Here is a 26,757-nt window from a genome sequence, read left to right as displayed (position 1 = left end):
ATCTGGCTTGTCAATGTTTTGTGTAAAGCGGCAATATATATTCCTGTTTAAAATGTAAGTATCATGGCTGTTTTATTTTTTTTGGTAAAATGTGACACACACACACACGCACGCACACGCATACACACTTTCACAGACTCCACCCACAAGTGACTTGACAGGATCCCACCTGTTCAAGTAGCTGTGGGAGAAAGTAAGTGAGACCACGCTCTTCCTCCATGTAAATAGTAACCATGTGACCTGACAACAGCTAGGGGAAGGTTTAAGAGCTGACTGAGCTTGCAAAGGGAATGACTCCAGTTAGTATTGACCCGAGGTTGTTTTGTCACAGCTGTGGTCATCTTCCCAACATAAGTATGTCTTCAACCAGCTCACAACTTCTTTAAACCTTATATAGATGATAGAACCATGAACCAATCCTGATAATGATGGTCTTGACTATAGTGTCTTTTGGCATACTGTATAGAGTCGACCCCCGCATACCTGTGGTTCAGCACCCATGGATTCACCTATCCGCTGATTTCCTCCCCCCCCCCCCCCCCAAATCTTTTCAAATTCGTTTTCGATTACTTATATTTGTTTCTCTCTTGTTTTGGTTTATTCTGTTTTTGAGGAGGAACCAACCACGTAAACGCTTGATGGCAGTTTATTCCCGCTTGTTCAAGAATTTTTGGATTTAAAAAAAAAAAAGAATTTTTTTTTCAATGAAATTATAAAGTTCATCAATTATGTGTGGATTTTCACTATTTGCTGTCTGGCCCGGTCCATATCCCCCACGAATAGGCTACGCTGAAAAGAATATATATATTTAATAAAAAACAATACTAAGTCACAGAATTATGAAAATAAAGTATTTATTTTGCGAGGATAAAGTTATTCTTCTATGATGGGGTGGGTGGAATCATAACATATACCTGCATTGGATGAGGACGGTTGAGGATCTTGTCACTTTTCACTATGGTATATGTTTTAAATAAGTCAGCATTATCAGGGTTAATGTGACTGTCGTGTTTTTTGTTTCATCATTATCAACCAGAAGTGTTCTTAAACAAATAAAATGTATGACTAATATAATGATAATATAAATGCTCCAGTTTACCCGTGGCCCTGAGGACAATCATAATACAGTATGGAACAGATGGAGTTTATGGATAATCCAATGGATATAAATTAGAGGCATCTGATTTGTGGGATTAATCATTTTTCTGACATTCTAACTTTTTTCTCATACCAGTACGACTTCATTCTCATAACATTAAGAGCTCTATTTTCGTAGACAGCGCATCTGCTGGCGAATCCTTGCTTTTGATCCAAGCGCAAGGCTAGCTGCGCATGTTTGCCAATTTGACAAACCGTTCTGCGTCAATATGGGTGTTCCGGCACAGCAAAGGCTTGCCCATGGAGATGCACCCGGCGGAGTTACAATTTGGTGGCAGACAGCTGGTATAAACTTACGCCTGCTCAGACCACATCTAACTGCAGACGCAGGCTAGATCGCGATTATGGTGAATATGATCGGTGCGCAGATAGACAGATATCGAGGTCCGCAGACATACAGTATTTAAGTCACCAGCGGTTATCGCCAGCTCATTCTGTATTTAATAGGGTACCAGCCCACATTGTGTGTTGCCACAGTGGAATGACAATGCTCCACTTCCACACAGATCGCTGCGATTACGTATCACCCTCTTCCGGACAGAGTTGTCTCTGTCGAGACTGTCATTGCACAGGGAATTAGAGGAAGTGCTTTGACTGGCGGCGAATGAGGTTGCCTGTAAACAAACCCACAGTGGCGCAGCCTACCCACTTTCGGATCCGCCGGGCTGCGCTGGTCTATGAAATTACCAACACTGGTCTACCCCCTGGTGCATAGTTGCGCCGCCCACCATGCCAGATTTATGCCGGTCAAGAAAATAGGGCCTTGTATCTTAATTCTTGGAACAATATAATTTGTTTTTAAACTTAATTTTACTATTTTTGTCTTTTCACTGTGACCCATACGATAATGACTGTGGTCCTATAAATTGAATTGGGAAGTCAAATAATACAAAGAGGGACAGCCAAGTCAAAACATTAGTGGTGAACAATGCAGAAGAAATGCATTCACGCTTATTTTATGACGCCTATAGTCACCTTGTGATAAAACAGATCTCATGTTTTTATCAAATTCTCTTTTTCGTCTGTCAAAGGAGCCACTGGTGTCACACATATGGGTAAATGAAGGGTACACAACAATCAAATATGCAAATTTCACCTGTTGTCAACTTTGGATGTAACAACATGAATATGTCAGCAATTGCTTTTTGTTACACTGTGGGAGGTTGTAAAATTTTAAAATTAGAGCTGAACTTCTCCTTCAGCATGTCTAGATTTGGGTCATAATTTCATATCCCTAAATCACAGTGAAGCGAGAGACTTTAACGTCATTAATGGGATTGATAGAGAGAGAATACTAGCAGACTAGCAAAGGCTGCTTTTCCAGTGACCTTCACATCCAGAGTCTTGATGGCTTGTCCTGGTGCGAAGTACAGCCAACAGAATAATGTTAAGAGATAAAAGTTATCAGAGAAACACTATGTTCTGAATGCTAATTAGATAGTATAAACCACCTCAACAGCAACAACGCCTGTCATCCATCAACTCAATCCCTGTTTTTTTGTTTTTGTTTTTTATATGCTGCTATTCCTAATCACTGTCACATTACCTCACAAAAAACAAAACAAAACAAAACAAAACCCAACCAAACAAAAACTCATCATATATATAAAACACCTTTTTAAAATCGTTAAGTGCTGCTTTATCCTGTACTGCTGTAACATTTGAATTTCCTTTGTCGGTCTCAAAAATGGATTTTCTTATATTATCTTCCCTTAAAATCTCTCTATTTTAATAAGCATTAAAGACAAACAAAACCATGACGACAAAGTGATCGAAAGAGGTAGCACCGTAACCTACTAATTCATTTCTAAATGTCTAAATATATACTCCTATTAATTGACTCACAAGTGACTCATAAGTGACTCATACAAGCCCTAGTAACAGATGGATTGTAGTACCACCAGGTAATTCAAATCTCTTTTGTTATCCAAGTGTCGACTAACAGGGTGCAGTTTTCCGCCACCAGGCCTCCTTGTGTATTCATTTATGCTGCATTTACATATGTTACCGGAGGCCCTGATCCGGGAGACGATTTAGGCCAGGCCAGGGCATTTGCCTTACTGCTGGTGAGCCCTCTGATCGTGGCAGGGTCAAATACTCCGCCAAAGCCACTGAGGGGAGTTGGGGGGAGGCGATGGTGACACTGAATGCCTAGGAACCTGTCACTTTGTGTCATTGTCTGCATGTGGCCTGCTCCCACTTTGACTTCCAACAATTACAACAAGCTCACAGGGGTGGATTAAGGGGAGGCAAATTTCTACTACTACAAATTGCCTTTCCCTTCAGATCATTAACTTTGTGCTCTTGAAGAAATATATAGCATATATACTACTAATACTGTATAACCTCCAAAGTCAAAGACCCCTTAATTTCCACAGTTTTATTCAACCCAAGAATCTCAGGAGATGTGTTGCTCTTTTATGTGGATTTTGTGTGCTTTTTGCAATGGCACCAAAAAGGGGAGGCCTACTTGTGATGAGGAAAAGACCAAAAATTGCTGCAATGAAAGGAAATCAGTATACATGACCTGGACAATCAGCGCTACAATTAATTAAAGAGGACATATAAATGGAAAAATGCATTGTAATTGTTTGTACACAAATAGTTGGGTTTCCCATCCATCAAATGTGAAATTCAACAACCAAGTATATATTTTGTTAAATTCCTTGTCCTGTAAAAGGCACCATAAGGGAGTTTTTCTGAATTATGTGAAATGTGTCATTGTCATTTCCATAATAAACACCACCACACTGTGTTTTTCCACCCATAACTTGGCACCTAGGTTGTCCGTAGATCCGCCACTTTTAAGCACTACAGAGAAGCACTATCATGTCAATGCCAAAATGTAATCAGAGCTCCAGTGCTAGGACAGATTAGCGTCAGCGACCAGTGTTACCAGCGATAGGTTGAGCTCACCGACACATACTCAAATGTTCCTTGTTATTGTGGGGATGGGTAAAGGGATTTGTGTTTGGCGATGCATGGATCTGCTACCCTAATTGACAAAGTGTAAGTCAGTGGCTTGGTGATGAAATGCTGCCTCCACGAGTGAAAACACAATTGAATCTCAGTGGGTGTCATTTGCAGTTGGGACGCAGAGGGATGAACATCTGATCTAGAGGGCGTCTCAGTCTTCAATAACACCACAAAAAGTAACTAGATTTGTTGCCAGTTGTTTTTGAAAAATACTCCGTCATGAAATGAAGTCATTAAATTGTGGACACTGAGTAGCCCGAGGTTTTGTCTTGTTCCGGCGACGTCCTTCATCATTGTAACGACGGTTGTACTCAGCATTTGCGTGACACAGAAATACCCCACAAAACCAAGTTATTTCAGACAGTGTTTGACAACTTGATATTAAATGTGCTGTCAATTTTTGCGCACAGTATGGATGTCAGACACTTTTTTAGGATCATTTACATATAATTAACAAACCTAAGAACTGTTTGAGTTGTGAAAAAATGAAGCCTTCTTTGTCAATTGTATACATACATGAATTTTACCAAGCAGGTGCTTACGTAAATAGCAAGCTTGATGGCTAATGACAACCACAAAAATGACCAGAGACGCTTGCTACCAAATATCATATTTTCACTGAGTTAAACACATGTATTTTCTCCAGCTAACAACCAACAAGATGCAGTAACTATTTAACAGTTCATACTTAGTAAGAAAACAGAATGCCCAAGATGTACGCACAGAGTGACATAGACCATGCCATTTTCGCTTCCTGAATTAGTTTTATTCAAACTGACTTGCACAATCCAGAAGGCTGACTCGCCATCAGCAAGCCTCGCAGGCAGACACTTAAAGGCTTTTCTGCACTTAATTTGGTCTGTCAGATAGGTTTTTCCATCACAGTATTACAGTCTTTGAAAGATCAGTGCACATTGATATAAACTGTAGTAGTAACTGACATTGTAACTGTACAGACTGACTGCTGATGGTTATCTTGAAAATATGTTGTACTCATCTGAAACATCAGATAGAGTTTGAAGAGTTTGCACCCTTTAAACATGACGCTTCCACTGGCCCAAGTAAAACGCTTTTGCCAAAGGTGTTTTTTGGAAACATTTATTTTCACAAAATGATTTTGAATGGGCGGCACGGTGAGCGACTGTTTAACACATCTGCCTCACAGTTCTGAGGACCGGGGTTCAAATCCCGGCCTCGCCTGTGTGGAGTTTTCATGTTCTCCCCGTTCCCACTTAAAATACGTGTTGAGAAAAAGACATTGAGCATGACCCACTCTCAGAAAATTTGATGTGTCTCATAATAATTAACTTATTCAACTCAAGTATTGCACTCACATAACAACCTCCTTCTGCTGGAATGTTGCCCTACTGTTATTATTATTATTTTTTAATGTGAAAGGTGAAATAAAGCCCAGTTATTATTGCTGATAAGGATAACTAAAGAACTTTAATGAGAGCAGGTCAGCTCTATATATAGACTATGAGCCCCCACAGCCTGCTAATTGGGAGCCAAAGGAAGCGCAAAGTTTAAACCTTTTGCAGCGTTTCTGACAAATTTAATGATGAAATAATTGGCTGCTCATTTTGAGCTGAGGTGTGACACTTGAAGGGAACAGTGAAAGCCTTGTCAAAACAGATTCGGGCACAAGGCCAACAGGGTGAGCAGGCCTCCCCTGGTGCAGCAATTCAGTTATGCGAACAATCTGACATGCCACACATGTTGGATGTCCACATGAATTGGTGAGCTCTGTGGCATCAGTTTAAAGAAGATCTTATACCCATGGGTAAGGTTGAGGGTTGGATAATGCAACTCATAGCAACAGTTCTTTAGCTGTAGTCTTAAATCAAATGCCACGCTTGATTCGGGACTGCTATCACGAAAATTTGTGCTCAATCACACCACACTCAGTGCCAGAATTAGCTCCTCACCACACTGCACAGATGGCATCAGTCGCGCTCATTACAAATGCTTCACATTCTAGTCCGGGCTGCCCGACCCCTTTCTTAATCCTAATTAGGAATGCAATTTCCACGCAGGGCTCTTTCCAGCATGATGGAAATAAATTTGTCTGACTGCAGCACTGGATTATGGGTAACGTTGCATCACTCTGACATTTCAAAGATATAGTATGCCGTGAAACCTCTGTCATAGAATGTAGTTAAATCCCTGGTTATCATTCTGCTGCTTCTCCCTTCAACCTCGGCAAATTGTCTCTTATGTACTTACACAAACATGGCCTTTCATTGAAATGTTTATGCTTTCCTATAGCTTACTATTGGCACATTACAGTGAATTAACCACGATTTTCAGTCTAGCACCATAAAGAGCTGCCTGCCAGATAACAGGGTAATCAGGATAGTATTGCGGGTTGTTTACCCAAGCAGTTTTTCACCTAATACATACCTATTTGGATAGGCATATTGACATAGACTTTGGAGGTAGCAGAGCCACTTTGCAGACATCAGCATGGACAGTGAGAGTAGACAGCCACGATGAGCTAATAATGCTCAACTGACAACTGAACAATACACACACAAAGGGACACAACAGAGACATGTTGACTTAGCACGTCCAAAATGCTTAATCTGCCTCACTTCCTGCATGGTTTAAAGGACGCCCGTTGAGGGCTGAACTGAAAGGGTGCTTTTTGTCAAGCAGCCATTGGGGACACAACAATTTTTCACACAACTCTGCTGACTTTAAACTCTGTTTTCATTAGATGTGCATTCTGACTCCATCAGATTCATTAGTTCATTGATTTAATTCGCCTGCGTGGGCAGTTATTCTTGTCGTCTCATTTATACTGAATGCAAGTATACCAACAGTAATGTAAAACAGGGCACCTAATCCCACAAAGCACTCATGGTTTTGACTAAATTGACAATTTAAAATCTACAGATACAGTATATTTTGATAATTGTTTCCCAAATGTTCTAACTTACTAAAAAATATATGTTTTATATATTTAATGAACAAAACTACCAGTGCTATAAGCGCAACACATTTAACACAGGCATCACTACTATTCAAAATGCACATACACTCCTGTTTATGTCCCTTAGCTTTTAACAATTGAATTTGAATGTAACGTGCTTAAAATAAATATTAGACCACCATCCAATGTAAGGTTATGTCACAGTTGCCCTAAATTAACAGAATTATTAATTAGGAAATATTGCTTTTGTCTTTGCTATGTTTAATACATCAGTATATTAAACGCTCTTTAATGGAAATATTTTAATTCCAAAATCTAATCATTATTTTCCTCCATGAATTCGTAAATATTTCACTACTAAAGTGAAAAATAGTAAAGCACAATATTATTTATTGATTAGGATCAAATAAATGGCAGTTATTTACTTGTATTTGCTGAAGAACAAAAAACAAATTTAATGGTATGCTTGATTAATTTCTATTTTTTTTTTGAGAAGCCCAGTGAGCAGGCTCAATATTTTGACATGAAAAGGTGATGATTTGAGAAGAGAAAAAAAAAGGAAAAAATTAAACTAATTCTTGTTCAAAATTGTTAACGTCAAGAGGTCATTGAAATTGTTTGATTTCATATTAAATCACTTTTTTTGATGCTGGATGGTCTCTTCATGACTGTGTCTTATACAGTTGTTAAACTCTGTTTAACAGTATAACAGTTTAGCCAAAAAATACCTTAATTTTCAGTTCAAAACATAATGTTCAAATAGTCAATTAGTGGATACTTGATTAGTATTGACAATCATCTTTTTTCTTGAACGTGGTGTGACTCATTCCATTATTGATAGTTTAGGTAATTAGGATAACATCATATACTCCACAAGTATATGGAGGCCAAAACAGAAAACTTAGAACTTTTCCAAATGCACCATCAAAATGGGTCAACATTACATGCATTGTTTTCATCCGAAAGTGACAATATATATACATTAGTCCTGGGCAAAAATTTTTTTCTTAAATGCATTGTTATGCAGATTTAAATGATTCAGAATTAATTAATACATTTTAATTTTCAATTTAAAAATTATTACGTTGTGTTGCACCCGTCGGACAGTTAATATGCTGCATATAATAAAGAGCACTGGAGTGCAAGTAAACAAGCAAATTATGTGAAACCAAACAAAAATGACTTAAAAACATGACAAGCCTGAGGAATCACATTACACATATTGCAGTGCAGTACAGCAGTGAAGCAGGAGAAACAACTAGTTGGTACAACTTGTGTCAGCCAGTGAACCATCAACCAAGTTTGATCAAAACTTCCACACATTTTTTTGTTTGGTGTTTTTTTCTGAATATTGCTCATTGAGAGTGTTGCGAAGTTTGGTATGTGTACTACTTATGTACTTTTTTCTGACCCTTACTTTGTGAAAATAAGATTGTTACTTTTTTCAACCACTGCATATGACGATACAGCATAAACAAACAAGCAAATAGAGATTAGTAATGGTAAAGTCCAGCTATTGATTGGTTGAGGTGCCAGTTGAGAGCTTGGGGACAACATTCTTGCCAAATGTGTTGTGTCTTGTGCCAGGCTAACAAGCACAAACTTCTGGAATTAAAATATTTTTGTCTAATCTGAAGATACACATACACGGTGTATTTTTTTTAGCTGTTATCATGATCTAGTGATCGTTTGTTATTCACTTCACAATGTTAGCAAAGTGCTGGGAACGTGGTTTTGATGGTACAGAAATCGGGCTAAAGATAGCCAACTCTTGGTTTAAAAAAACAACAACATGCGACATGATACGTGATTTTTTTTAAAATTATTATTATTCTCATTACGGGCACTATGAAAAACTACACCCAGCGGAACCTTGATTTAAGTGACTGGATTTTAACAGACAGAAAATAGTGTCCAGTTGGAACTCAATATCGCCCCTTTCATGCACCAGCGAGGTACGTTTGGATAAACTTTAAAAACTTTTCCAACATTTTAAAGCCTTTTTATATTAATTTACAATAATTGTGTACTGTACTGGTGTGCCACACAAAACGTGCTTTAATTTAACGGACGATCTGATTTAACAGACGATCCCCACCCCTATTATTCTGTTGAATCAAGGTTCCACTGTATACACCATGGCAGCCCCATTTGCCCAAGCATGGTACACTGTGGGATTTTTGGCTATTTTTTCCTTCCATATTCAAGTCTTGCTACATTTTATCACGGCCTATCACAGTATCCTTGACAAGCCGTAGGGGGAAAGAGGCGCCGAGTCTCAGAGGCTCAAAGATCCACTACGTTTCGGCTTGCAGTCTACCGCCGATGGCGGTGCGTTTCCTCTCAAACTGCCACGTGTCACGGTCCCTCACATTTCTCACCTTCTGATATATTTTTAACGCCCTGTCAAGAAGACTTTCTTAGGATGAAACGTGGAAGCTGGACAGCAGACTCGAATGAAGCTCCCCTGCCAAGCCCGGCTTTATACCCCTTCACAGACTGCGCGCACCATGACAGACCGTAGTAGAACACGACGTGCTGGGCATGTCACTTTAGCCTGTCCCATTCTTCCGTGTTGCTTCCCGTCTATCTCATTTTCTCCACGATGGCAAGAAATATGATTGCTGTGGCAGCTGGGAAGATAGTGCAGTACATGTAGCATTAGTTCATAAAAGATGGAAATGATTGCAGGTATCCATGTAATTTAGACCACTTCGTTTTTGTTTTTTTTAAATGTGTTACAATTATCTGACCGCTTAAGTTACTCTACTAATATTTTCCACCAAAGATTTTGAATATTGTTTATCTTCAACTAAAAAATTTGAATTTGAGAAAATTCTATATGAAGTCCTTAAGATCTTTCTTGAGGATTATCAAGTGAATGATCCCAACACTTTTACTTTAATTGATAAGCACGTGAATTAACATTTAATATAGTTTACCATTTGAACCACTTTTATAGTCACATCTTGGTGATGAAAAGCATCACACATGTCACTCTTCACTTTGTCACACTGACAGCAGTGCTATTGCTACTGACAAGCGCATCATTAGATATTCTACTGTGATGGAAGGTTTTTCTTTTTAGAACTCAATAGTAAAATAAAGGTTTGTTGTTCATATCAATTTATTAAAACATTTAAGCCTGACCTACGGTAAAGAGTTGTTTATTTGTTGGCTATATCCAATGTTGTGTTGGTCATACTATAGAATAATTTATTTATTGTGTTTAGAAAGACAACAGACTTCCTCCAGGAGTCCTTTAAAAGAAAGAAAGAAAAACAAACAAACAAGCAAAAACCTTGCTTGCTTATTTTCCCAAATCATTCAGTCCTACTCCAGATTGATCATTAGGTACTTTTAATTGGGCCCACATCGTTAAAACCTATCAGCCTAGTTCCCAGTGATGAGGACTGGCTAAGTGTGGCTAAAGGTTCAGCCACATAAACACCTGATGTTGTATCTAACTGTGGCTAAGAGATTTCTATACTTTATATTTTTTCATGACCCAGTGCCAGCCCTGCAATCATTACTTCAATGATCAACGTGACATCTTCTGTGTCTATCCATCCACCCTCCTTCTCGCTTATCCTCACTCGGGTCGCCGGTGTGCAGAACTCATCGCCAGCCAATTGCAGGGCACATACAGTATAAACAAACAACCAGTCGCACTCACATTCACCCCTACAGGCAATTTAGAGTCTTCAATTAACCTAACATGCATGTTTTTGGAATGTGGGAGGAAACTAGAGTACCTGGAGAAAACCCACGCAGGCACGGGGAGAAAATGCAAACTCCACACACAGAGAGGCTGGATTTGACCACGGGTCCTCAGAACTGTGAGGTAGATGTGCTAACCAGTTGGCCACCTTGCTGCCCATATTACGCATGAGCCATGTTATTTCGGTAGTCTTATTTCAGTGAACAAGTCTTTTGGTCCAAAACTGAAAATGCCCTTTTGGGCTATTTTTGGCCAAAGCATTTCGGTGGCCAAAATTACACTACTATATAATGCTGGTATAGCCAATCTATTGCAATGTTGATAGTTCTTTCCACTGCACACCTAACTCAGATTGCCATCTGAGCTTTTTATGCGGATGATGATCTGAAACAAATACACAGTATTTCCATACACTTTTCATTTGATATGATATGGATCAACTGTTTAATAAAGATGAACAAAGAGGGTTAGCTTATCTGATTACTTGATGGCTATTTATAGCCACCAAGTAAAGAACTACAGTATGTGAGGTTCAGTTTAGACTTGCTGACTTTGTGGGATTTTTTTTTTTTTTTTTTAATCAGCATGGTTGGTAAAAGAGTTGAAAGGGTCAAATGCATTAATGCAGTAAAGATTTTTTTTTTTAAATTGGCCACTCACAAGCTATGGCAACCAGTTTGCATATTGTATAATGTAGTAATTAATCGGTGTTAACATTTACAATAAACATTTTTAAATGTTAATACTAATAATTTTAACTGTTATCACAGTTTATTGGTAAAAGCTAAACCATTGCATTTCCAGTATAATGTTGTGGAAAACTGAATGTTTAATTGTTCCTTACTAAGCAGTCTTGAGGAGTACATAGGGAGGAGTGGACAATGTGAGATCGCCAAAAATGAGTGACGCCATGGGATGACTGGCCACCGGTGACTTGAGCTTTGATAGGTAGGCATACTCTGAGGGTGATTTGAAGGTCCAACTTTGTCAAATAATGAATATAAACGATGCAAGGAATCTTCATCTTAATATACTGATAAAAACAGTAATTTGGATCTGTTTGAATACTTTCATCAGAAAATTCAATGTTGAAAGACACAAGTCTGAGGCTGAATAAGGACTGTTATTCATTTAAAAACACGCCCCCCTTAGACAACAAATGTGCATACAAAGACTTAAATACTAAACAGTTTGTGAAGGCTTGCTGAGTTGCAGAATAGGGAATGCAACTTGAACAACAGCTGGGGAAGGAAACCATCTGAGGCTTCTGCTGCTCCCCCCCCCCCCAAGAACCCACCCCTCTTGGAGCCGTGCTTCCATCAACTGCTCAGAGTGGAATCCTTGATGGTTTCCCTAGGAAATACCATACTAAAGTATTGAACAGACCAAGTGCCATATTATACCACCAAGTGGTACAATGGTACACTGTACAAACAAATTGGTCCGGTAAACAATGTGCACTTGCATTATGTGTCATGCCAGAATAGAGGACAGCTGGTAACCTTAGTCAACTGCTGTCTTGTGCCAAACATAACTTATGTAGCCAGAGTACGACAAGCATGTGCAGCCATGTTGAATTTGAAGTTAATTAATGAGGACAAACTTTAAGTCCCCGCATATGAAAGTGGGAGATAATTGTTAACACATAAGGCATAAGATATATTCTATGTATTCCATGGAAAGGGTCATTCTACAGCAGTTTGTTGCAAAATTTTGAGGATTCTTCCAAAATAGTTTCTTCTAGAATTGGGTATGTCCCACAATATGTAATATGCCACTTAAATTACAGGGTAAATAAACATATCTGTATAGAGAAATAAACAGTTAATACAAGGAAGCATTCGTTATAGGGTGTAGAATAGTTAATCTGTTAGTAAAGAGTCACTGGTAAATGGAATGGGCCTGCAAGGAATATTCTGACTGCATTGAATTCTTTGAGTGTGCTCAACACGCCCAGACCTAATAAGCTATGACTAGCACTAAAATTCAAAAAGGTGATCTCAACCTTCTTAGAAGTATTAGTTGTGAGTTCGACCTTTAGTTAAGATCCCAGAAGATCGTAGCTGCTCCTCCCTCACAGCAGAACATGACAGTCACATTCACCCGAAGGAAGATGCCCACAGGTGTGGACACTAATAATCTCTGAGAATTACAGATAAAACTGTATAGTTGCTCAGTTCTGCATGAGTAAGCCTTGGGGAGAGAAGGGTGTGTTGCTGGAGGAGGGTGTGGGGGATTCATTACAATGGCTTTTTTTAAGACAGCCATCAGCAGCAGCACAGAGATTCACATTCCCAGTGAAAGTGAGGTGAAAAGTGAATTAAACCACCAACAATAATTGTTCTAGATCAAACCAGTATGCACAAGGAATAACTGTGAGGAAACACAGGCTTCGACTTTGATGTGGGGAAACAGCGAGTGTAGGCAGGGTTTTTTTCTCTGATTCATGTCCCACAAAAAACAAACATGACATCTTTGTTGGTGTGTACACCATTAAATGTGCCATATTTTACCAAACCAACTTTTTCTTGTATTTGGGATGTTATATTGGCTCTATGGTGCGTCAGTAAACATGTAAAACAGGAATTGAAATCGTCCACGCAGTCCTGAGTTCCAGACGTTTTTCTGCCCACAGGCCTGAAATCAGGTCTTACGAATTTCTTATCTTAGTTACTAACGAAGATCTCTGCCTACCTCTCCGCTCCCGAGTCAGCACTGTCAAAATACTAAACACATACTCTCACAAGTGGGTCGGTCGTCTACACTGAGGCTACCAATCAGAGGAAAGGGGGCGGTCTAAATAGCCAAAATATGAGGTCTTTAAAAGTTAACCTATCTACAAAATGTTTTTAGTTCTTGAGTTTTCTGCTGTTTATTTTCTCACTAAATGACTTGTTGGGTTTTTGCTGTTGTCCTTATTATTTTGGAATCATTTTCTAAACCGAACATCACTGCTGTCTGTACTTTTTTGTAAGGCTGACAGCATCTAATCCAAATTTGGCAACCAAGAAGAACAGGGAGCAGTTTTATCAAAAGTGATCCAACAGCAACGGTTTTGCAACAGTTTACTGCAATCTCTCAAGTTCAGTTCACAGGGGAACTCGGTTTGGCAGATATTACCAATGCAATGAAGGAATCAACGATAAGGAATTAATAGTTTAATCCAGAATTTCCTCAAATCAACAAAATATTAGAGAAAGACAGGTTTAAACTTCTGATAGTAAGAACATTAACAAACCTTGTAAACAAAAATGTTTTTAAACACTTGTGTCAGGAGTATGGCCACTAGTTAATTACATTTGATGTTGTATCCCACACAATGAATATTTTAGGTCATGGGAGGACCATGATACTAATGTGCTGTGATAATTATGGCTCTCAGAGGAAGCATCTCCCTGCTGTAGACCCTTTTTAAGGTCATATGTTTACACTTTGTTAATGACCGTGGAATTTATGTTGATGTCATGCATACGCGATAACATGGTCATTTGGACAATTATTCAGGATTACAGGATATGACGTTTAATGTTTGGAATTGTTTTGTAACAACCACAATTATAACATTTACAGCAAACACAAAATTAAATAAAATCAGGAAATCCCTTCACACAGATGTCTGTAGAATGTTCACCGTTTCATGGTCCGTTCCTTCTTCCTGTTTTTCCGGTTAAGTTCTATCTAGGGCTGAAACCTGGTCAGCTCAGAGTTATCTATTACAGTGATGACACTTGATAAACACAGGCTGGTGAAAACCCACCCAAATAGCTTCCATTTTCACTTATGGTTTCTATGACACAGAGAGCAAGCAGACCCACATGCAAAGCCCCACATTCTATTGGAGCTCAGACAGAGGCCAGCCACCATGCTACAAACGCATTGCCTATGTCTGGCATCCTGACAACTATTTGAGGCACTTACTTACCCCAAAGTATGCGCTCACACACACACACACGTGGCAAGAGCCCTGTGTGTGTGAGCTGCATCTGGGCTTCTACTCATGCATGTGCCCCAGCACAGCCTAAAAGGCACAGACCCTTCACGATACAGGTGATGTTTTCTGACAGAATCAGGAAAGTCCATTAATCCTGCTGGCTATCAACCATTTCATCTGTGTTTAAGTATTTATTCCTGTTTCATTCAACAAGTCTTTGAATGAAGAGTTTAGTTTTTTCCAGAACTCATTGGAATGGTTTAAAAGATATGCGAAGATAAAGACAGCTTCAAGGGCTAAATGGTCTACTTTTCTTGACTATTTTAATCATCTGACCAAGAAAGCAAATGGTCCAAGGGAAAGATGCAACTCTGTGTCAATAAGAGCAATTTGCTTCACTATTATACTACCAAATTCAGTCCAATCCAAAAACATTTTTTCCCCCCATTACATATTCTTGCAGGGCATATCGCTAAAAAGTTTATTAACCTTACAGGTGTCAAACGCAAGGCCCGTGGGGCAGATCCAGTCCTCCATGTCTTTTTATGTGTGTGTGTGCATGTTTATGTATGTGTATATGCAATAATATGATGAGGCAAATTATTATTTAGTGTTCCCACACAGAACACATAAGGTAAGTTACAAGAAGTGCAACTGCTTCACGCTCTGGCCACACTGCTACTCTGTATACAAACACAATTCAGCTCAGCTTCTGGCAAGCTCAGCTTCTGGTAAGCAGACGTCATGGACAGTGTTATATGCTTTTGGCAGAAATTCCATCTTATTTTAAACAGAATCAATATCAGTGCTACACAAGAAAAATGCAGTACAAGAGCAACTTCTTGTGGCATTTAAATGGCCTCTCCCAGGTTTAATTTACACAGCTCAAAATGTTATTGTTGCGCTTGTCTGCAGCCTTTATTTCATAAAAAGACAAACTATTGATTTTATACTTTCCTTAAAAGATTTAAGTTGTTGATGCTTCATTTTAAATGTCATCAAATCTGTTCCTGTTTGCACAAAACAGAAGCAATTTGTTTTGCATTTCGATCCCTTACTGTACCCAATGTGCGTGTTACAAACCGAGAAATCCGTGGTCAATTGGCCCTCTCTTCACTCATGCAGACAAATTCACTGGTCCATGTTTATCTATAAAACATTCATTTGCAAGACCCCACCCTATCGTCGCTGGATACCGTACATGAATCGCTGCACCTGTTTTTAGCCTGTTATGAACCTTCTTTCATGTGTGCGATGATGTAAGGAAATGTATTATGTACATTTTGTTGTTTATGTATTTATCTTTGCTTTTATTTTGCTTTGTATTGCTCTGCTGTCTGCTGCCAGGTTGGCATTGCAAATAAGAATATGTTCTTAATTGCCTTACCTGGATAAATAAAGGTTTGATGAATGAATGAATTAATAAACTCAACCGAGGTAAATACCGAACTGTGATTTTTGCCATACCATTACACCCGTACCGATTATATATTTGGTTTCTCCATTACATTACTGAGGGCCACCATAACCACGTGACCCACGATGATAAGTTCAACACCCCAATTTAGAAGAATGTACGTTGCACATAAATAACCTCATCTACAAGTGTAGCTTACACATTTGTTGTAAGTAGTTTAGTACACAAGTAACAAAAAGGGAAAACATTTGCTTTCAGGCGGCACGGTGGTTGACTGGTTAGAGCAGACGTGCCCAAAGTCCGGCAACCGGGCCAAATCCGGCCCGTGTTCATATTTCCATTGGCCCGAAGCCTCTGTCATAAAATCAATAATATGTGGCCCGGCAGTACAAAATACACGCGCAAATTTATATTTCACCACAGGATGGCAGTAAACTTGTGGCTGAACTCTCGCGGGGCCGTTTTGCGCATGATCTGCTTTTTTGACCATTTCTAAAATGGCAACTGGAAGTAAGAAAAGGAACGTTGATAGCGAGGGCCGACGTTTCCAGGACAAATGGAAGTCTGAATATTTTTTCACTGAGTTTAGAAACAACTTCCTAATTTGCCAAGAGACTGTGGCTGTGTTTAATCTCTGCAAGAAATAATGACCCGTTTTCCAGCGCACAATATCAGTGCGCAAATGAGGACGTATGCCGCAAACATCTCATCTCAGACTGAGGAGTTTCAACAGCGTTTCAGGGATTTTGCAACTATTGAAAAGGAGATCACGGTTTTTTCTTCTCCCGTTTCCGTGGATCTCAGTGACGTTCCAGCCCACCTGCAGTTGGATCTCATTGAGCTGCAGTGTGACACGGAGTGTCGCAGCCGGTACCAACAACTCCCTCTTGTCAACTTTTACCAGCAGCTGGATAAAGACAGGTTCCAAGAGATTCGTACATTTGCTAAGAAAATGTTGAGCTTGTTTGGCTCGACATACTTGTGTGAGAAGACATTCTCAGTCATGAACATGAATAAGAACTGCGTGAGGACAAGACTAAGTGACTCCCACCTGCGTGACATCTTGCGCATTAAAACCACCGCTTTTGAGCCAGACCTGCCCCATTTACTGCAGTCGAGATCTCAGTATCACCCTTCACATGAATGCAAACATGTTGTTTGTTGATTCTGATGAATAAAGTTTGAGTTTGAGTCAAATTTCATAAAAATACTTTATTTTGCATTTCATTAATTTTTATTTTAACCTTCATTTAACCAGGTCAGGCAGTTATAAGATCTACCTAGCAGCAGACAGCATAGTAAAACAAAGTTAAATAAAAATAAATACAAAAAAGCATTCCCCTCCTCGGTAGCATGTAAAATTAATGCTGGCCCGCATGACAATTCTTTTACGGTAATGTGGCCCCTGAGCCAAAACGTTTGGGCACCCCTGGGTTAGAGCGTCTGCCTCACAGTTCTGAGGAGCGGGGTTCAATCCCCGGCCCCGCCTGTGTGGAGTTTGCATGTTCTCCCCGTGCCTGTGTGGGTTTTCTCTGGGCACTCCGGTTTCCTCCCACATCCCAAAAACATGCATGGTAGGTTAATTGACAACTCTAAATTGCTCCATATGACTGTTTTTTTTATCTGGGTATACTCACACTGGGTCAACTTAACCCTGCCAGATTTGGGTTGATTCTTGCTTAAAAATGCCAGTGTGCGTGTTAAAAATGTTGTTCATTTTTATGTTTGAGTAGATAGATTCTTAGTCATTCAGGTCACGATTAAAATCAAATCAAACTTTATTTATAGACCACTTTTCCTGCAATGATATCAATCTCAAAGTTTTTTTACATAGTTAAACTCACTCCCATCAAAATAATAATGTAATGACCTATGGCTGGGCACAGATAAACACCATCTCAGGGAGCCGTCTGCACCAAGAGCAGACAGCAGACCGCGGCAACAGGTTACCTGCATTGAGCCCCAGTGTCGTGGCATATGGAGACTGAGGACCTCATGGGGCAGGACCATGACTGCAGTCAATTACAGCTCACAGTGCAGAGGGTTTCTTGAGCTAAGGTTGAATCGAGGAAACTGGACTCTTCTTGGTTGTTGGATTTGTTGTGTTTTTGTGTTTGTTTTTCGGAAATATTCAAAAATGTTTCAGGAAATTATTGCTATTAGAGTAACAAAATGTTAAGATGCTCAAAATGAACCAGATTTTCGTTTTCTAGTGTGCCCAAACACGTCACAAATTGCCTGGTATGAGTGATTTATTGTTGTGACTCAAACATCAAAATGAGTCAGGGTCATCTAACAAAATATTTGTCCTTCCTGCCACATAAAAAACAGAACACACCTTCCCAGTTGTTACCCAGTGCCATGCCGTTTGAGAATCACTGGTTAATATCATTTAATATCATCATTGATCATTGCTCATTGGTTCCGTCATATGGGATCATGTGCTCTACAGTGCATCGTTTACCACAAATAGAAGCTGGCATCTGGTTTCTATCATGTTGGAAATACTGTGAAACACAAGACAGTTCGACCTGACCAAATCTGAACCAAATTGTAATTATTGGTATACAGTAGATTATTACTCTGCTCAGATGTGTAGTTTTAACACTTGTACTTAATCTGCATGCAAACTGAATTTGAGTTAGGTGTTACAAAGTAGTACAAAGTGTTACAGCATGCCTTATTATACCTCTTGCACACAAACACGGACAAGCATGCGCGCACACACATCCACATCACTAATAACTCATTTAAATGGGCACCAAGATTTCTGTATCATACATTACCCCAAGCACTAAACTACAGCGTCATTGCCAAGTGTGGATGTAACGAGCCAGTCATTTGTGCAATGAAGTCAGCAATGATTCTTTGAACATATAATTTCTGCCCATTGGGATCTCTCCCGCAATACGATTATGAAAGATGTAGCTTAAGGATGTTGTGAAGAAGTGTTATATTCTAAATGATTGGCCCAAAATTACATTTATGGTCATCACAGCATGCACTAGATTTCTGATTGTTATGTTTAAAGGCCATTACAAGGACAATTAGTGTACGACCATTAGTGTACGTGTTGTTTTTCTCACTAATTCAGTTTTTTTTCCCCATAAACATTTTTTATGTTTTCAGGGACATTAGAGTCTGTGTTGTTTTTCTTCTCTCAATGCTGGTTTTGTCATGATCATTTTTAATGTATACAGGAAAATGTGAGTGCAAATGGTTGGTTGTCTATGTCTATACAGTGTGCTCTGCCACTGGCTGGTGACCAGACCAGGATCGACCCCGCCTTTTGCCCGAAGTCAGCTGAGATAAGCTCCAGCACACCCACGACCCTAATAAGAATAGGCGGTACAGAAAATGAATGGATGGATTGAAAAATATATTGTTTGAGAGGTCTTTTTCCAGAAGTATTATCAAAGACCCCATTCCTGGTGGATCCAATGGTTTGGAATAAACCTTGGAATAAAACAAACACCTGAGCTTCTCAGAGCTCTGCTTAGTGGCTATTTTTAGACAGTAATTGCCTGTTTCTTTACAGCCTGATAAACAAAAGATGACTCCAGAACCATTATGTTGTTATGACTGTTCGTATGAAATTATTTCAGGGCAACACTGGCGAAGCTCCATGTAGTTCATTGCCTCAGCCTTGTCGTTAATGAAACAGCTAAATAGTTTACTAACCGACAGCTTCCCAATGTTGATCAATGGAGGCCTCATTTGACCTATTGATGTACTGTTGTTATCCAGTAAACACACAAGCAGGATGACAGTGTTTCTTCCCTCAAGGGACCATGTGACACCCAATAAATATCAAACAGGAAGCCATGTGTGTACTGGGGAATCTGTCATATTGTCCTGCTTGATCAAGTGGTCTAAATGTCGAACAATTATGTTGTGTTAAAACAAAACTGCTAGCACCAGCCTCCTACCTGGTATATGTACAACCTACTAACCGCATTTGGCAAAACAGGTCGAAGTACTTCCTTCCGGCTCGGGTGAATGGCGAAGGGGATTGTGACAATGCAGCCGTAGCAGCATGACACATCTCAATGTTTTTTTGTTTAACACAAAATATCACCGTAGGGCTACCAAAGATGACAGACAATGGCCGAGCTTTGGGCTTTCTTCATGTTTATATATATCAAATCATATTTGTATAAATAAAGGACATAGATGTATTTAACTTTTGTACAAAGACACCAGACAAGAAAAATTTTTTTTTAGCAAGTTCGGCTTCTAACTATCATGTCATCAACCTCATCATGCTCGTTAGCGCAGCATCCACAGGAAGTCCCCAAACCTGTTTTCTGGGTTTGGTCACGTGACGTTCCGCATATACCGGATTAGGCAGGAGCCATGCATTCCAAATCCTTATCCTAAACAAGACAACTATAAGCTTCTCTTTTGTCATGACTGCTGATATTTAGCAGTTAATGGTGTCAAACGAAAACATTCCTGTTTTTAACGCCATCCTGCTCTTTTCCATGGCATTAAACTATGTCGTTGTTTATGGGGTTTTTTGACACGCTGGCCTTCTTGAAATTTGAAACAGGTATCGGCTTGTGCCATTTATGGAACTTGACCGCGTTGAGGCCAAGGTGAATATGTGAGTATGAATGACTAATCTAAATATGTCTGATTACATTAACAATACATACCAACAGCCCTACTTCACTACAAAAACAACTGACATGGATAAGAGCACACAGCAACTGGAAAAGAAAGAGAGACACATTTCACAGATTTGTCGGGATAAAAATCACAACGCTTTATGTGCTTAGGGGAGTTGTCTCACAATGGGTCATTTGAGAGGCTCTAGAATCAATAAAAGACTGAAATTAAACACTTTTTGAAACACTTTCTATTAGAACTGTTGCTTTTCAACATTACCGTCTGTTGCATGTCACCGTGAATTAAATATTATGATGAAAGCAGGACATGGTGCTGAATCGTTGTCTGTGTCAAGTTAAAACTTCTATCTGCCTTAGGATGTAAATGATCACACCCAGCATGTTTTCCAAATGACTTCAACTGGCAACACTGCTGAGATTTCTTCACAGCTACCGTTTCTTTCTGCTATAAAAGCAAGCTCATCAACAGGGCTGCCTTTTAGCTTTCAGGCAAACAGGTGGCTAAGATTGTTGCACATAATGGAGGAGGTTTTCAGCCTCCATATGTTTTCTGTTTGGAATGTTGCATTTGCCTGCATCGACACTCAGGTTTGGGAGTGACGCTGTAGATATTTCTGGGGACGCCTGCTCGCGCCACTGCTTGAAACACCTCCACCCACTCCTGCTCAGCTGTTTCAGGCAATTCCAGAGTAAGCAGCCATGTGCTACATTGACTTTATACTGTGTCAAGGCCACAATAGAAAAGTATTCATGACGGCCTGTAAGGGATGTATGTGATCAGTCGCAAATCATCAATCAGCAAACTTTGTGAAAATTTGAGTGAACAGTACCCTGAAATGACAAGTCCCCAAAAATCATTCCTTCCTTGCTGTGACATCTGAGCCAAGAGCAAAATGTCAATATGCCAGAGCCGACTCTCACTCAGGGATTTCTGATATGAATAACTTCTGACTTGTAACAAACAAATGCAGAGCATCAAGAGACTTCTATTGTCTGCTGTCCCAATACTGCTTGTCCGTTTACGCTCCTGCGATAAAACCTCAGACTGTATGTGACTTACCCATAGCGGGAATTACGTGCCATTCAGAGTGTCGTCCAAACATTTGCTCGCAAGCTTTGGGTGGGTCAGGAAACTTATGACAACATACGGCTCCTAAGGGAGCGACTATCAGGAGTTATCTTAGGGTATATTGACTCCTGTCTCGCCAAACGGCTGCACCACACATGCTAAATAATGAGAGAAGCATTGACCCTTTGCTCTATTTTGGACAAATGTTTTAAGAGTGTGCTGGTTAGTGCATCCGATGAGAACCCGAGTTATGTGTAGGTTTGAGAGGCTTCAAAGCTCTGTTGAGTGATGAAATGGCTTATCAGTGGACTACATACAAACAACCATCTAGTGGACACCTCTGTCAATTATCTTATCACGTAGATAAAGAGATGGCTCCAATTGGATTTAGCTGTCAACCATGAGTGAAAACGAAGACAGTCATGCATGTGGCAACTATCCAGGAACGTAATTTCAAATGCTAGTGTAAAAGCTTTGAGTCTAATTATGCTCTACCATGCTCAACTTCCATCCATCCATCCATTTTCTGAGCCGCTTGTCCTCACAAGGGTCGCGTGAGTGAGTGCTGGAGCCTATCCCAACTATCTTCGGGCAGGAGGCGGGGTACACCCTGAACTGGTTGCCAGCCAATCGCAGGGCACATACAAACAAACAACCACCCACACTCACATTCACACCTACGGGCAATTTAGAGTCTTCAATTAACCTACCATGCATGTTTTTGGGATGTGGGAGGAAACTAGAGTGCCCAGAGAAAACCCACGCAGGCACGGGGAGAACATGCAAACTCCACACAGGTAGATGGAACCCAGGTCCTCAGAACTGTGAGGCAGACGCTCTAACGAGTCATCCACCGTGCCGCCCTTGTTCAACTTCTTGAGTCAAAGTGTTTCAAATATGGCGCATCAAAAAGAAAGATTTGCTGATGCCTACAAGCTTTTCCTATAGTCTGTCAAAGTATTATCCTCAAAGTCTGTATAAGGTCAATACAAATTCACTTTGAGCATTTTCGAGGGTCACAAATATTTTTGGACCACTCTTGGCAAGAATAGTTACTGCAGATGCTTTTCTTTGGAATGGAAGTGAAACAGCTCAGATGAAGCCAACAATGTAAAAAGTCAATGCATTCCATTAGGTCAGATTGGAAAGTCTGCTGTAAGCATGTGCACTTAAAATAACAATGGCCTGTGTCTTCTGCTCCGTTGACAGATGACTAGGATGATATTTGCAGCTATGTTCAGTCATGCTGGCTATGGCCTTCACTTGGAATAGCTATGGCTGCGTGGCCATTATGAGGATAGCAGCCCACAGAACGCAGTTGCAAATTACAACTAAAAAGCATATCTGATAACAAACCACGATAACACAAAGTTGTGTGACCTGAAGAAAAACATCCATATTACAGCAGCGTGAATCCAAAAATAAATGTATTTCAATTAATGGTATTAGTGGCTATTAGTGTTTCATGACACAGTCTTTAGCCAGCTTCATGCTGTTGCGAAAGACGCAGGCAATGCTGGCTTAAAGCCAGTCGACCACATGGCTAAGCCCCTGTCCAAGCAAGACAAAAGAAATTCTCAAATCTTCACCAGCTCACTGCTCCCTCTGAAAATTGCAATTGTGCTCCTGCCATTCCTTGTCACGGATTTACTTGGGGGAGACACTATCAAAAAGTGCCGACTAACCTCAAGTCATACAAGCAGTTGATTGTACAAAGTATTTAGGAGTCGGAAAACAAATTTCAAAAAGGTTGCAGCTCTAATTAGTTTTAAACCATTGATACATGTGAACGATCGCTGGAGGTTCTCATGTGTGTACCTTTCTATTTTGGTCCCACTCATGCCTCCAAACCTGTGTCCAAGGGTAAGGCGGAGAAATATAACTCATGTCAAACCATACTGGTTAAGTTTTTACTGCTATGTAACCGCTTGAAAAGGAAAACTAGGCAAAGGGCAGTGTTTAAAATAGTGAAATTAACCAACTTTTGGCATTGTTTTAGTCTACATAACTGCTTAGCCCACATGACTTCATTTAGGAATTCTGTGAAGACAAAAACACTAGACACAACTAAATCAAATTCGAAGAAAAAAAAAAAAAAGTCACGTAAACGACCCTGATTCCCAGAATGGCTGCACGCCACAGCAACAAGTGGCTCATTTAACGAGTCCTTCAGAACCGCGGGGCTATTGTGAATATTTGTTGACTCCGAAATGATTCCATGACGATTTGTTTCAACCTAATGTGGATTTCGAAACTGTTCGATGGGACGGCCGCACTGTGCAAACAGCGCTGGCCTCCACAGGTGTGTGTTGATCACTTTCCGAGCTGAGAAAATGGCGATAACGCAGCCAATTGTCAGAGAGTTCATACAGGAGGGCAGGAGCAGCGGGGAAAGGACACTGGGGGTTGGGGGGCCCAGAGGACACTGGCATGACTCCTCCCGCGGACAGCCGACTTTATTCAGCCGGCAGGGTAAACCGTTATCTCGCATCACTACTTCGAACGTCGCCACGCTAAATAGTTAACGGCACGACCGCGAATCATGTTTCGCTTACAAGCACCGGGGCGTCCTCGGAACTTAAAAGAATGAAACTTTTCAGTTAAAACAAACAAACGAAACAACAACAAAAAAACGCGATGCCGTGCACACGCTAACTGCATTGGCGAAAATAAAAATAAAAAAGGGGGTAAAAGGATGGTTTTGATGAACTGTCAAAGCTGCTTAAAACCACTCGATGCGCTTACTTGCTATTCTGATAGTAAGTTGTACCAAAATGGCGACTATATTCGTCATATATTTGTAAAAAAAGAAAAGAAAAGATAAGTCTCTTCGGAGACAGAAAGGTTGTCCTACGTCAGTCTGATACGAGTTTGAGCGTTTAACGGACCTTACTTCGAAGACGGGATCAATTTTATGGCCACCGCTGAAGTGAAACCGCGACCAAACCAGAGGCAAAAGTAAACTGTACTCGACTGACGAAATACAATAAGGAACAAAATGTGAGGCTGCTGTATTCAAATGAGTACTTACAGTGAGTTGAGAGGAGAGTGAGGAGGCAAGCCAGACGTGCTTTCGCCATCTTGGAGTCGATGCAATGCTTGCTGTGGCCGCCAGTACAAGCGCAAAGTAGCCCGAATAGATCTGGCATGGGATTGATAGGGGCGGAGGGAGAGGGAGAGAGGGAGAGAGGGAGAGGGAGAGAGAGAGAGAGAGAGAGAGGGAGAGAAAGAGAGAGAGAGAGAGGAGGGGGAGGGATAGAACTTGTATTATATATATATATATATATATATATATATATATATATATATATACCGAACGCATCAGTCAAGTTGTCAAGGATTTATAGTCGGTACGAGGTGGGGGGCTTTTGTTTTGTTTTACTACTGTGGCCTTGTGCTGCTTTTGCAGTTGCGCTGTGGAGTGAGCGGATCCCAATGGGGGGTGGGAGTGACTGGAACTCATCTTGACTGAGATTTCAAGACACTTAGTGTCTGTTATCTATCCAAAGAGACATAAGTGCAAGTAAAAACAGTACACTAGGCCACAGTGAAGGTACACAATGCAATCATATGATAAAATGTATTCATGGTCATTAGTAATTCTATGTTAATTTTATTTTTTTTATAAGATGTATAATATCCATCCATCCATTTTCTCAAGTGCATGTCCTCATTATGGTCATGGGTGAGCTGAAGCCAGTCCCAGCTGATTTTGGGCACGAGGCACGGTACACCCCGACTGGTCGCCAGCCAATCGCAGGGCACATATAGACAAATAGCACTCACACATAAAAGTATATCTACTCCCACATCTAAATAAAATGAATCCTTGGATGAACATGGTGTGATCTTAGTACCTTAATTCAGTCTAAGCAAATCATGTAAATTCACCTTGCTGGGACTTGAACCCACAACCTCTGAAGCTCTCATGTTAACCATTCAACGACTTGATTTCAAAGATGGCTAATTTGTGTTGCATTTTTTTTGGTACTCGCATTAAAAATTCTCTGTTAGCCAACAAAAGTTGCCTTAACACTTAGCCTCCAATTTTTCAGAAGGCTAAAATTCTCAAATATAAACATTTTTAAACATACAATAAATACGAGCCTCCAAACATCATGTCTGTATTAATAACTACAACAAAATGCATTTTCACTCTTAGCATGCCTTAGCACCTTACTGAAAAACGAACACCAAATGTCATTATTCACCATGCAGCCCTATGGGGGACACAAGCCAGTGCAAACTGTAGGCCGGTCCCAAGCCCGGATAAATGCAGAGGGTTGCGTCAGGATGGGCATCCGGATAAAAACTTTTCCAAACAAATATGAGCGTTCATCCAAAGAATTCCATACCGGATCGGTCATGGCCTGGGTTAACAACGTCCGCCACTGGCGCCGCCAACCAAATTCAGCAACTGTGGGTCGAAGTCGAAGTGGAAAGCGAGTTCTTCGGCAGAAAGAGAAGAAGAAAGCACAGAGCCTAGAACTCAATGTGGGGACTTTGAATGTTGGGACTATAACAGGAAAATCTTGGGAGTTAGTATACATGATGATTAGGATAAATATTGATATATTGTGTGTCCAGGAGACCAGGTGTTTAAATTAGGTTTAGGGTTTAAATTATTTTACCATGATGGAGATGGGAAGAGAAATGGAGTCCGGGTTATTTTAAAAGAAGAGTTGGCTAAGAATGTCTTGGAGGTGAAAAGAGTATCAGATCGAGTGATGAGGCTGAAACTTGAAATTAAGGGTGTTATGTATAATGTGATTAGTGGCTAAGCCCCACAGGTAGGATGTGACCTAGAGGTGAAAGAGAAATTCTGGAAGGAGATAGACGAAGTAGTTCTGAGCAGCCCAGACAGAGAGAGAGTCATGATTGGTGCAGATTGTAAAGGACATGTTCATGAAGGAAATAGG

General features: G+C 40.2%; 1 protein-coding gene across 1 annotated transcript in view; it reads right to left on the bottom strand.

Moving 5' to 3' along the window:
* jam3b (junctional adhesion molecule 3b) overlaps positions 1 to 24,987 on the bottom strand; it is a 48,328-nt gene extending 23,341 nt beyond the window's left edge. Inside the window, exon 1 of the mRNA XM_061703097.1 lies at positions 24,870 to 24,987. Within this exon, the coding sequence (XP_061559081.1) occupies positions 24,870 to 24,987 (118 nt within the window). The remainder of the gene's footprint in view (positions 1 to 24,869) is intronic.
* Between the last annotated feature and the right edge of the window lie 1,770 nt (positions 24,988 to 26,757).

This window comes from Phycodurus eques, chromosome 17, assembly GCF_024500275.1.
Source record: "Phycodurus eques isolate BA_2022a chromosome 17, UOR_Pequ_1.1, whole genome shotgun sequence".
Classification (NCBI taxonomy): domain Eukaryota; kingdom Metazoa; phylum Chordata; class Actinopteri; order Syngnathiformes; family Syngnathidae; genus Phycodurus; species Phycodurus eques.
The sequence above is the reverse complement of the archived record's forward strand: the minus strand, read 5'-3'. Positions and strand labels throughout refer to the sequence as shown.